This window comes from Monopterus albus, unplaced genomic scaffold (genome assembly GCF_001952655.1).
Source record: "Monopterus albus unplaced genomic scaffold, M_albus_1.0 scaffold241.1, whole genome shotgun sequence".
Lineage (NCBI taxonomy): Eukaryota > Metazoa > Chordata > Actinopteri > Synbranchiformes > Synbranchidae > Monopterus > Monopterus albus.
Window position 1 is genome coordinate 246,050 of NW_018128121.1, and position 12,678 is coordinate 258,727.

A 12,678-nucleotide genomic window follows, 5' to 3' on the forward strand; every position below is an offset into this window, starting at 1 on the left:
AATTTATCTATTGCAACCTCAACACTGGAGCCATTATACATTGTACAATGAACCCCAACAGTGAGCTTAATACCTGCAGTAAGTTTGTGTATGCCTAGCATGTTTTTTTCTTAAAGTTTGAAGTTATTTCCTGTGTGCACTGCAATATATCAGATGTTTTTCCTTAGCCTATATTTAGCCTTGGGATGATGTCCGGTTCAAAAGCCAAAACTGTTTGTATCCAGCATAGAATGTCTTGAGGAGAGAATTTAACTTGATATCCATGAGCGCATCCTTAACTTGGAGGTATTCCATATCCTCGTCTTTTGCAAGAAATGGGTCCACCACCCATACATTCATTATCATCTGAAAATCTAGATTTCAGCTTTGAATTTTTTTAATAAAAAATGATTATATAAAATAACTCTTACATCTAGTTTTTCCCTCACAGAAATTAACCAAATACTGTAACTAAAGAAACAAATCAATAAATATTAAAAAGGTTTTGGCGCCCCCCAATGGGGGTCAGGACCCAGAGGTTGGGAACCACTGCTATATTGGACCAAAAAGCCCATGTTGTTACAGTATATTTACTTTGTCTTTTCTCAAAAACACACTATGACCTGAAGACAGCTGCTCATTCCATCAGTAGAACAATAACACTGCTTTGCAGCTGCACCTCACAAAGCTAGTCTGAAAAAAAAGGGGAAAACCTGCTCCAAAGAGAAAGTAATGTTTAGTAAATTTGTCAGTATGCCTACATTAGTTCGTGGCATTATGGCGACATCCTTGCCGTTCATTGTTCTTAAAAACGAATCAATTGCCCAATTTCCTAAACTGCAGTTTTCCATAAAGGCAGCAGCACGTAAAACTTTTAACTATTCGGCTAAACCCGGAAGCCACTCGGAAATAATGGGCGTACCCCACCGGCGGTACAATCGGATGATCAAAGGTGGGCGGAGCCAACTACGAGGAAACGGTACAGTTGGCTGAATGTACCAAGAAAGCCGGCGACGAGAATCGGTACCCGGCAGTTTCATCGTACAGCTGCCGCGCCTTCCAGCTCACCGTTACTAATATAGCAATCAGACAAGATATATATCTTGAAAGGAAAAAAATACATCCATCGTTCAACAAATAAATCAGCATTCAGCTGCATATACACCAAGCAACATTTGCATGCTCTATTTGCTAGAAATAGCAGCGAAGGGCTCAGAGGTTAACGCTACGCTTTTAGATAGCCGCTTGCAGGATGGAGACGCAGATACATGTGCCCGTTGGGTCGCCTGTTATAAGAAAAATACCCATTTTCGTGGACGAACACAACGTGACGGAGGGGGCGATGAAGCTTATTAAAGAGCTGAGACCGGCATGGGACACCAGACTTGTCAACACCAAGGTAACGTTGGCCCTCCAGTATGTATACTAACAGTGAAGAGTGTGCTAAGCTAGGCCAAGGCTGACAGCCCTGGGGCATCACCGAGCACTACCAGGCAGCCAGTGGGGAGGACCGCTAGGGAAACATTACCTACTGGTTCATTTCTTTTAATGAATGACGGACTGCTAGCTACTCTCTCTTCCTTAATGATGAACGAAGGCGTCTAATATTTGACATTTTGTTCCAAAATGTTGATTGTATTGCACTTGCACTCTTAACTAAGGTAACAAACTACTAACGTCAGTAAGTTCATGTTAAACCAAAAACCAGTAGGAAAATATTCTCTTTGTGAAGGAAACATCAGCCAGACAGTTACAGACAATGTTATAGTATAACTAGCATGTAGCCACGCTGTCATTTGCAGCTGGTGGTGTTGTGATGGTCAGTTGATGGCTAAAGGAGGAAGACACACCTTATGAAGGCGATGCTGCATTGGCAAAAAAGTATGAGACCTTTCCAGAAATGCACTTTTGATTTTAGTTCAAATGTAGAGGTATAATGTTCATGTAGTACATCATATAGGATATATGAGTACATTTTCATGCACTGGTAATATTATTAACAAAACTGATTAAAACTGTTTAACTTAAAAAACAGAGGTATGTTCCCTTCACCCAAAACAAATGTAAGTAACTGATCTCTCAAGTGAAGAAGTCTAGTTTTACATATAGATTTTTGCAAATATGAAATTAAACAAACTAAGGGGTCAGGTAAATTTAAAAATTCATGCTATACGTACAACCAAAAAAGATTTTGTATTTCCATAAGTGGGGCAAAACTATGGAATAATTTAAGTGTAGACATAAAAAATAGTAATAGAATGACGAGTTTAAACATAAATATAAAGGTATATGTCAATCAAGATATATGCAAGAACAGGCTCAGTGATTAATTACATGGAACAGTGTGGGTGTGGTGTATGACTGTTAACACTTTGTAATAATTCTTTAGTATATTACCTGTGTTCGGTGTAGAAGATAATTATTTAAGAATGTAATTATGTAAGAATGTTAACACACTGTTATAATCTTTTTTTAGTATAATACTTGTGTGGTGTAGAAGTGAATCATTTACTGCTTGCAAACTAATGATGGTAAGATGATGTCATGGGGTAGGACTGGATAAGTCTGACTTCTTCCTACTCCATTCAAGCATGTACTAGGTATAAGCAAATTGATATTGGATTAGCATTTGTTGGATATGTGTAAAATTATGTGCATTTTTTTACATGCTTGAAAGAATAAATCAAATCAAATCAAATCAAACTTAGATAAGAATTCCTAAGAAAAGAAGCAAATATCTGAATATGGTTAAATTAACTTTCTCCAGTTGCCAATGTACTCCATTTCTCCTAAACTAATGTGCTTGGTGGGGTGCTTCAGTTTTTACAGGGCAGGATGACTCAGAGAGAGGTAGCATGATTATATAATCAATGAAACAACAAACATACTTGCCATTCAGGTAAAGCAGGCAGATATGCCAACTTACAGCTGCTCTAGTTGTTACAACTGAGCTTGTGAAGATTTTTTTGTATTATTCATGTGTTCATATTGACAGCAGCAGCTACAAGAGGGTCTGGATAGAAATGATAGGAACTGAGGAACTATATGCCCCAGTAGGTTTAGAAAATCAGCCTTTCCCAGTTCTCTCTCTCTCCATCCTCTCACATGTCCAACAGTTTTGTTTGATATCATGTTTGGTAGTCGAATGTAGCTGATTTGGTTTTGATACTGATGATTTATAAAAATAAAAAAAAATACAACATATTGTCAGGGCTAGTATGACCAAGTCCTGAACTTATTTCCATCATTGTCCTTGGCGTTTCCACAGTTCACCAGTCATCATCAAGATGGAGGCAGGAATTCAGTGTTTGAGGTGTTTTTTTTTTTTTTTTTTTTTAAAGAAAACTTCTGCATTGCTTTTTTGTGAGAATTTCATAAAACAGATTCTTAAAAAGCTAGAAAGTTTAATTGTGTGAACTATTGAGAAATAAAGATGTAGCTCATGACTTTGGCACATCTTTTCTTTTTCACAGTCTCTTTGGTTAAAACCTCTTAAGTTAATTGACTTAAATTAATTATGCTCTATCATATCATTTATGTGATATGAATGAAAGTTCAGTTGCAAGGCTCTGAGTCCAGAAAGTAGGGTTAACATTAGAAACCAGTGGTGACCATTGTCTGTATATGGATGATTCATCACCAATTCCCTCTAATATGCAATTTTCAAAAGTGAACCATAAGTACGGTGGCTGCCATCTTGGCATTTTGCCACCAAATTCTCCACTGCAGCACCCAAGTAGTTGAATAATGTATCAGACTGCCAATCAAAGCTGTCAGATCATCCAAAGTACACCCTTTTTATGTCATCAAATAATGTATTAAAGAATGTGTTACTTTCTGTCAAAAATGACAGAACTCACTTCTGGGAAACTATTTTCTGAACTGTCTTTTGAGATTTTAGTTATGGTCACCACCAATTTGGAACAGGTGGGATCTATGACCTATTATTCAATCAGCCACCAGTGGATGTTTGAGTCACGGTGGTTTCACTTTTGGGAGCCGTCATGGCGTCCATATTTATATGCAATCAGTGGAGGTGACATATGACTCCAACATGAGAGCTGTCCATGTATCGCTTGTTATTGCTGCTTTCTTTGCTTCCATCAATCTTTTTTTTTAGAGCAGTAACTGCTTCATTTTACTTTTTCAGTTTGCTCAGTAATTGTCTTTTATGAAGGCGTGGTGTATTCAGGTTCCAAAAACTCCACCCTCACTCCCTCGACAACACCAAGAGGAAGCAAATAACCTGAAATCATTTTAGTCACCAAAGCAGTTGTTACTGCTGCCTTGTTTTTGCCAGGATTTGTTGGTTTGCTTGTTTAGCATAGGTCAAAAGTAATGAATGGATTTTGATGACATTTTTGGAGGGTATGGCCCACAGAACAGCCAATATCTTCAATAGTTAGACCCTGGAAAAAAAAAAACACCATTAGCAAATTATCATTTTTTTATGGAAGCAAATGTATGACATAACGATCTGAATTTTATCAGCACTTGAATAATATATTTTGGAAATTTATCACTACTGAATAATTTGCTTTGAAATTTAAATGCAACTAAATTTATTACACTGTAATAACTCACTTTGAAATCCATCTTTCTGAATTTATGTGGGCTGAAATTTGTGAAATTCTCAATAATCAGTTTCAAGTTATGTCATAATTTAAAATTTGAGTATATGTTATTTCAGGATTCTCATATCCAGGTAGGAAATATTTGTGCATAAATATTCAAGAACTATACTCAATTCAGATCTAAAAGTTCATGCCAACTCAAAAACTTGCATCTCAGATATGCTTGTCCAAATTCAGATGAGATAATCAAATTCAAAATGTACAAATTCACAACTGACATCGAGGACACCAAGGAAAAGCAATTTTTAAAATGTATTTTTATTTTGGCTTATTGTAGAAGCATCATTCCAGTTTCTTTTCAGGGAACCTGGACCCTGCAGTGATGTGCTGCATAAAGCATAGACTTTGTTCTTACATCTTTGAGCATCATCTTCTTTTAACTGCTGCTGCTGCTGAATATATCCAGGACCCAGACAAATGATTGGAAATTGACAGCCTTGATGGAGTGATGGCAGGGGGTCTGCCAAATGTGACAATAAACCACTCCAGTGAAATGTAAATAATGTCAGTTTGCCGCCGGTGTGTGGGCTTGTATTGCAAATAATGAGTACAGGTGTTTTGATGCCCATCACATCACATTGCCATTTAGCCTTTGGAGATCTTTTTGAAAACAGACAGAGGTATCATTTTTCCTGAGAAAGAAACATGCCACCCAGTGATGTGCCTTTATAATAGTTTTTGGACAGCCATGAAGGTCTAGACCATATATGTCAAACTCAGGCCTGCGGGCCAAATCTGGCCCACGGTGTAAGTATATTTGGCCTGTGAGATAATTTCAAATGTTTATTAGAGCTGGCCCACCAGTATATATCGCATGCACTGCTAATACTGCAAATCTAAGAATGCTTTGCTAGTGCGTTGGTGCGTCAATCAAGACCAGCAAACACCTTCTGTTGACATTAGCAACCTCATGCTACCAGGCACCTCGGGCAAATTTAATGCACCCCTCCCAAAAACTGGCCAAACAAAAGATGGAAAACGGAAGCTTTCAAGACAGGTGGGAGGAAGATTATCTGTTCATTCATGTAAAGGACAGACCTGTTTGTCTTGTGTGCGGAGCCAACGTGGCTGTCACGACAGAATATAAAATAAGAAGACACTATGAAATGAAACACCAAGACAAGTACAAGGACCCGGACATGAAGCAGAAGCTCCAGAAGGTAGAGGAGATGAAAAGAAGTCTGGTTTCACGGCAGAAAATGCAAAATCACAAAGTGAGGCTGCTGTAATGGCTAGTGTTGTTGTGGTAGCAGAGATAGCTAAATCAGCCTGGCCCTTTAATGAGGGAGAGTTAGTCAAAAAATGCATGATCAAAGTTTGTGATGTCATGTGCCCAGATAAAAGGCAAGCATTTTTAAATGTGAGCCTTAGCAGAAACACTGTGGCTGATCGTGAATGTGAGCTTGCCACCAATCTTCACAAACAGCTGATGGAAAAGGGAAAAGATTTTATTGCATACTCCCTTTCTGTGGATGAGAGCAGCGACGCATCTGATACTGCCCAGCTGTCAATCTTCATCCGTGGAGTGGACTCGAGTCTGCGTTACAGAGGAACCTTTGGGATTAAAAGCGGTGCATGGCACAACCACAGGAAGAGAACTCCTTGAGGAGTTGTCCAAATGTGTAACTCGAAAGGCTACAGATAGAGAGGCATAAGAATTTATTTTATTTAATTTATTTAAATAACAATAAGAAATGAATGCCACTGATGTGTTTTTTATTTGAAATTTGATTCCTCGTGTGTTTATATTATTAAGCTTTGCTTGTTCCAAATTCAGTGTTTAAGCAACTTAAGCTTGTTTCCATATGAAAAAGTGTAGCGTTATACAGGTGCATCTCAATAAATTAGAATATCATGGTAAAGTCTATTTATTTCAGTAATTCAACTCAAATAGTGAAACTCATGTATTATATAAATTCAGTACACACAGACTGAAGTAGTTTAAGCCGTTGGGTCTTTTAATTGTGATTTTACTCACATTTAACAAAAACCCACCAATTCACTATCTCAATAAATTAGAATACGTCACAAGACCTATAAAAAAACCATTTAGTGAATTGCTTGCCTTCTGGAAAGTATGTTCATTTACTGTATATGTACTCAATACTTGGTAGGGGCTCATTTTGCTTTAATTACTGCCTCAATCCGGTGTGGCAGGGAAGTGATCAGTCTGTGGCAATGCTGAGGTGGTATGGAAGCCCAGGTTTCTTTGACAGTGGCCTTCTCACAGAGTGCTGTATCCAAGCATGTTAACAGAAAGTTGAGTGGTAGGAAAAAGTGTGGAAGAAAAAGATGCACAACCAACCGAGAGAACCGCAGCCTTGAGAGGCTTCTCAAACAAAATCGATTCAAGAATTTGGGTGAACTTCACAAGGAATGGACTGAGGCTGGGGTCAAGGCATCAAGGGCCACCACACACTGCCGTGTCAAGGAATCTGGCTACAGTTGTCGTATTCCTCTTGTCAAGCCACTCCTGAACCACAGACAACAGCAGAGGCGTCTTAGCTGGACTAAGGAGAAGAAGAACTGGACTGTTGCCTGGTGGTCCAAAGTCCTCTTTTTAGATGAGAGCAAGTTTTGTATTTCATTTGGAAACCAAGGTCCTAGAGTCTGGAGGAAGGGTGGAGAAGCTCATAGCCCAAGTTGTTTGAAGTCCAGTATTAAGTTTCCACAGTCTGTGATGGTTTGGGGTGCAATGCCATCTGCTGGTGTTGGTCCACTGTGTTTTTTGCAAACCACAGTCACTGTACCCATTTACCAAGACATTGTAGAGCACTTCATGCTTCCTTGTCAAATGTGGTCCCAAGAAATTTATTATTAACTCTTAAATGGGAATACTGAGGAGGTGATGTAACTCTGAGCACATGGAAAAAAAATTACATTACAACAATAAGGAAAACAAGCAGGTGACACAGTGCAGTTAATACAATATCAGTGTACATGCTCATACTTAATATAAATGAAAAAAGTAAAAATAAAAGATGAGGTTTCCACACATACTTTAAGTAATTGATTCTTAGGCTGTGTGTAATACTGTACGTATTGATCACACCTTCATTGTAAAGTAACACAATCAGCTTATCAGGGAAAGGACTGTATTTAATTCCTTCTTAAATGGTTGAGCGACTGACGTGTCATTGCCAAGTCAAAGTCTACAAACTGACACCATTTCTATCATTCACGGTGCATGATTTGAACTCAGCTACCTCAGTCATGTGTTTACCTCCTGCTGGGTAGGCTCTCTGGATCTGATACCACACCCACTCACACACCTGCAGCTGAGAACGTGTCGGTGTTACTAAAGGTCAGACTAGCAGTGGTTTAAAAAAGCACTATTTTGGTTGAGTTGTACAGGATGTTCTGGAGTAGTGAGACCATTGTTTTGATGGGTGCGGAAAGTGCAGAATGTGGTGAAGAGTGGCAGGACAGCGCTGTTGACAGAAACACCTGATAAGCCCCACCACCTGGACAGGAAGAGCTTTACTGTAAATACACAGTTCTTTTTCAAAGCCCCCACCAAACACACACACACACAGTTCCTGAAAACAACAGAATGTGCCAACAGCAGCAAAGTAACACTCTCCTCTTACAACTTTCTCTTGATACAAGATGGAATGATTCGTCTCTGCTTAAGAAAGCCCTCTTCAGACTATACAGTCCATCCATCCATCCCTTCATTATTTAAACTGCTTATCATATAGAGAGCCGTGGGGGTTGGGGGGTGGGTTTATCAAAAGGCTGACACAGAGAGGGCCCAGGCGAATGCAAGGTTCAAACCCGGAACCTTCTTTCTGCAGGGTGACAGTGCTAATCACTGGCCAGGCTGTACAATTACACTACCAAATGTAGACTCAGTGATGGGGAACAAATAAGTCCACCGTTATATTCCATCAGGCAGTATATGACTGAATGCTTACCTCTGTCTGGGTCCAAGCTTGTTGCTGTCTGTTGATGTATTGATCACCAGTCTTAGCGGCATATTGTGTGGTGGGTAGAAGGGATCAGTTGTGGTACTAAAGCCTTGTATGTTTGTGTATGTACAGTCATAACAGGGATGACTGCATGCCCATTTTTGTGGCCAACCATGTGTAGAATTCCAGATATGTGTGAGTGAGCATCTGGGCCAGGGGAGATGTGTATGATTTTGTTGTATTGGCTGCAGTGGGATAAACTGACCCGCTGGTTTCCAGTGGAGTGTTGCTGCCATGCAGATATTTAAGGCCTAGCTTCAGACAGAGGATTTTGTTTGCTTACTCTTCATGCTAGAAGTGACAATCTGTTGACTCATCGATGAAATACCAGCACCACCCTGCAGAAGAGTTCTTAGAACTCATGCAAGATTCCATCATAACCTTTTTTTTCTATTTGTGACAGTTGCACTCTCCCTCTAACCATCACTTATCAATACTGCTTAACCTAACGAAGGTCATGGGGGGCTGGTACCAATTCCAGCTGACATTGAGCAAGAGGCGGGGTACACCCTGGACAGGTCACCAGCCTTTCACAGGGCTGACACAGACAGCCAGCCATTCACACCTGCGGGCAGTTTTAGCATCACCAGTTAACCTAACCTGCATTCAGGATTACAGTGATATGTCATTCATATCAGCAGCGGGTGTAAAGCCTGACTGCTGTGGATGAAGGAACTGAGATGGTTTGGGAGGAGTTGGAGTGCAGAGTGAAAGTAGCAAGCCAACAACTCCTCTGCATATGTGGACACTCCAGTTTGTCAGGAAAGCATTGTTTGTTTGAGAGAAGGCCCAAAATGGTTGAAGCTTTTGCTTACTACAGAATTCTGTGTCTGTTTCTGTTTGTGGGCAGAAGGCACATGTGATCTGATTCAATTAAGAATGTTGTTCTGTAATGCATTTATGTCATGTGACTCAGGGTTGCAAGGTGTCTGCACTGCTGATCCCAACCCAAAAACTGATAGCTCTGTAAAATGACCATAGAGAATGCTCGATTCAAGATTTAGTTAGGGAACCACTCTGGCGACATACAACCAGAGGTCAAGGGTTTTCATCTGTATCCCTGTGAGTGGTTATAAGACTTCTTTTACACTCTCTCTCTTTCTTCCAGCTCTTCACTGATGGACTTACTAACAAATTGGTCGGCTACTACGTGGATGACAGCCCAGAGGATGTGGTCCTGGTCCGAGTGTATGGGAACAAGACAGAGCTGATTGTGGACAGAGACAATGAGCTCAAAAGCTTTCAGGTAGAGGGAGGGAACAGGGAGTGTGTGCTGTCTTTTGCTAAAGGTTTGCTTCTACCAACTAATGATGTGTTGCGTGTATTTGTTTTTCCTCTAGGTGTTATATGCTAATGGTTGTGCTCCCCGCCTCTACTGCACCTTTCAGAATGGCATCTGCTATGAGTTCATGCAGGGGGATGCTCTCGGAACACAGGATGTCAGGGATCCTGCCCTACTCAGGTCAGGACATGGTCAACGGATTGTTTGGGATTTTTAGACTTATCTTGGTATAAATATAAGACTGTGTCACGTAGCATAGCACTCAGAATCCTTTGTGTTTTCTACGTTCTCCATAGAAGTTGCTCATTTCACTTTATTATGACAACAATCTGGCCAAAGTAGTCAACAATTTATCTGGGAACACACATTGACCCTGGTGCTTTTTGTTAAACACTCCATTGTCTGTGTCAGCGCAGTGCGTGCTTCATAATGTTTCACTTGATGTCATTAGACTTTTTCCAGAACTTGGCAAGAGAGACGTCCTCAGCTAACCTTGCAGATAAAAATATCTTAATCTTGTAGCAGTGCTGTCTGTCCCTGGACTGTTGGTGATAGCATAGTCAGTAATGTACGCATTTTATGTTGAAACCCTGTCATGATAGCTTTACTCATCTTTGTGTGTGTCTCCTCTTAGACTGATAGCCAGGGAGATGGCCCGTATCCATGCAATCCATGCACACAACGGCTGCATTCCCAAACCCAACCTTTGGATCAAGATGAGAAAATACTTCTCCCTTGTAGCCACAGAGTTCACTGAGCAAGCCTCCAACATCAGGTGAGATCTGGCTTTTCAGGTAGTTCTTTCTAGTTCTTAGTGGGCACTCCTGCTGGCTGTTCTGAATACATTGTGTCCATGATGCAAATAGCCCATGAAAAGCAGTCTGATTTGACTGTAACATGCATTATGAAGACAGCAGCATATCACCTGGGAGCACTGAGGCACTATTTACACCCACCTGTGCTGTGTAGTCAGTAGATAGCATTTTTACCCATGCTAGCACTGTGGTCTTAGAGATGGTAGGGCCGGTCAAACAGTCCACCACTTTGAACCAGAGTGAAATATCTGAACAACTGTATGCATCACCATGAAATCTTGTGCAGACATTCATGCTCATAAAAGAATGAATCCTACAGACCTGTGATGCCCTGATGTTTCCTGAAGCATTTTCTGTGCTTTGTTAGAATGTGGTATAGACACTTTTGGTTCCAAAAGAATAAATTCTAATACTAAATCTAGTGTTATCTTGGTTTATAACTAAATACATCCAAAACTAATAGCATTCCCATCTGCCTTAGTTGCATTTATTGTTAAGAGCCAATTAGCAAATGTTAGTATGCTAAGTTTAATGATATATTTGCCTAAAGCTTGATTTATGGTTCTGCTATGAATCTGTGTGGAGCCTACACTGCAGGATACACAAGTGGCCCACGCCGTTGTGAGCATTTATATTTGTGTACTGGTGTTGCTGTGTCATTCTGCAGTTACACTGCCAGAACACTAGTTGGCAGCGGCGTTTCTCTGCCAGTGTGGTGTGTTTTGTCATCACTCACAAACAATGGTGACTGAAACTGAAACTGAAGGGTTCAACATCTATTAGTTTTAACTCCAACATGATCCATTCAGTTTCTCTGCCAGTGGCGTGTGTTTTGTCATCACTCACAAACAATGGTGACTGAAACTGAATGGATCATGTTGGAGTTAAAACTAATAGATGTTGAGCATTAAAGCTGCATTAACTAACCTCTCCCTCTCATTTCCAACCGTTAAGACCAAAGTGAGAGTCAAAACAAACTCAAGCAGTATCGTCTCCTCGTCTCGCTCTGCTCCTCCTTGCCCCTCCTGCCCTGTCTGTGAAACTAGGTTACATGTGGTCACGACAGCCAGAGACAGTTGTGGCAGTCAGGCAGCTCAGCAGTAATAACCAGCTCCAGAACTAATGTATACAGAATACAGAGGCTGTGGTTTTCAATGGCATTGCGGTGACACAATGTCAAATAAAGGTCTATATTTTACTGATATGCATATGTATGTCTGACATTATTTGTAACAGATGTATCTGCAGTAACACAAGCAAATTTATACAGAGGAATGTTTTTTTTTCCCCCTAGTAATATTAATACAGTTCTAATGTTATGGCCACTATTGAATTGAAACTCCCCACATTTCTAGTTGTTTTGATGTTGTAAATTTTAACAACTTCTCACTAAAATGCTATGGACTGCTGTGTTATGTCCATCATAAACGGCACCAAAACCAAGCAAAAATGAGCAAAATTACTTCATTTGTTTCATTCAACCACACGCCATCACCAACACAGCTCCATGCACATGTCTCTGTGTGCAGCCCAGATATTAAGATGCTCAGATGAGGTAGGAGTATTTTATCCTAATATTTAGGATAAAATTGATCCTATAATGTTTATATAGTTATGACCAAACATAAAATAGGGGTTTGATTGCAAACCAAAGCTTATTCATTTTGGAGGGAAGGAACCCAAGAAGCAATCAAGGGAATATTATCTATGTGATACATAAACTGCTTTGAATCAAAGATGGAGTCCCCAAGAAAACCTCCATCAGTGGACTGAATGACTACAGACCTGTCACCCTGACATCTGTAGTTATGAAGTCATTTGAAAGACTGGTGTTGTTCCACCTGAAGGACATCGTAGACCCCCTGCTAGACCCCCTGCAGTTTGCCGACCGGGCAAAAAGGTCAGTGGATGATGCAGTGAACATGACACTGCATTACATCCTGCAACACCTCGACTCCCCAGGGACCTATGCATGGACCCTCTTTGTCGACTTCAGC

General features: G+C 40.3%; 1 protein-coding gene across 1 annotated transcript in view; it reads left to right on the forward strand.

Moving 5' to 3' along the window:
- Window positions 1–928: 928 nt before the first annotated feature.
- The window catches only part of etnk2 (ethanolamine kinase 2), a 27,950-nt gene continuing 16,200 nt past the window's right edge, over window positions 929–12,678 (forward strand). The window contains exons 1-4 of the mRNA XM_020620560.1: window positions 929–1,378; window positions 9,693–9,830; window positions 9,925–10,046; window positions 10,501–10,641. Coding sequence (XP_020476216.1) covers window positions 1,232–1,378; window positions 9,693–9,830; window positions 9,925–10,046; window positions 10,501–10,641 — 548 coding nt within the window. The 5' untranslated portion in view covers window positions 929–1,231. The remainder of the gene's footprint in view (window positions 1,379–9,692; window positions 9,831–9,924; window positions 10,047–10,500; window positions 10,642–12,678) is intronic.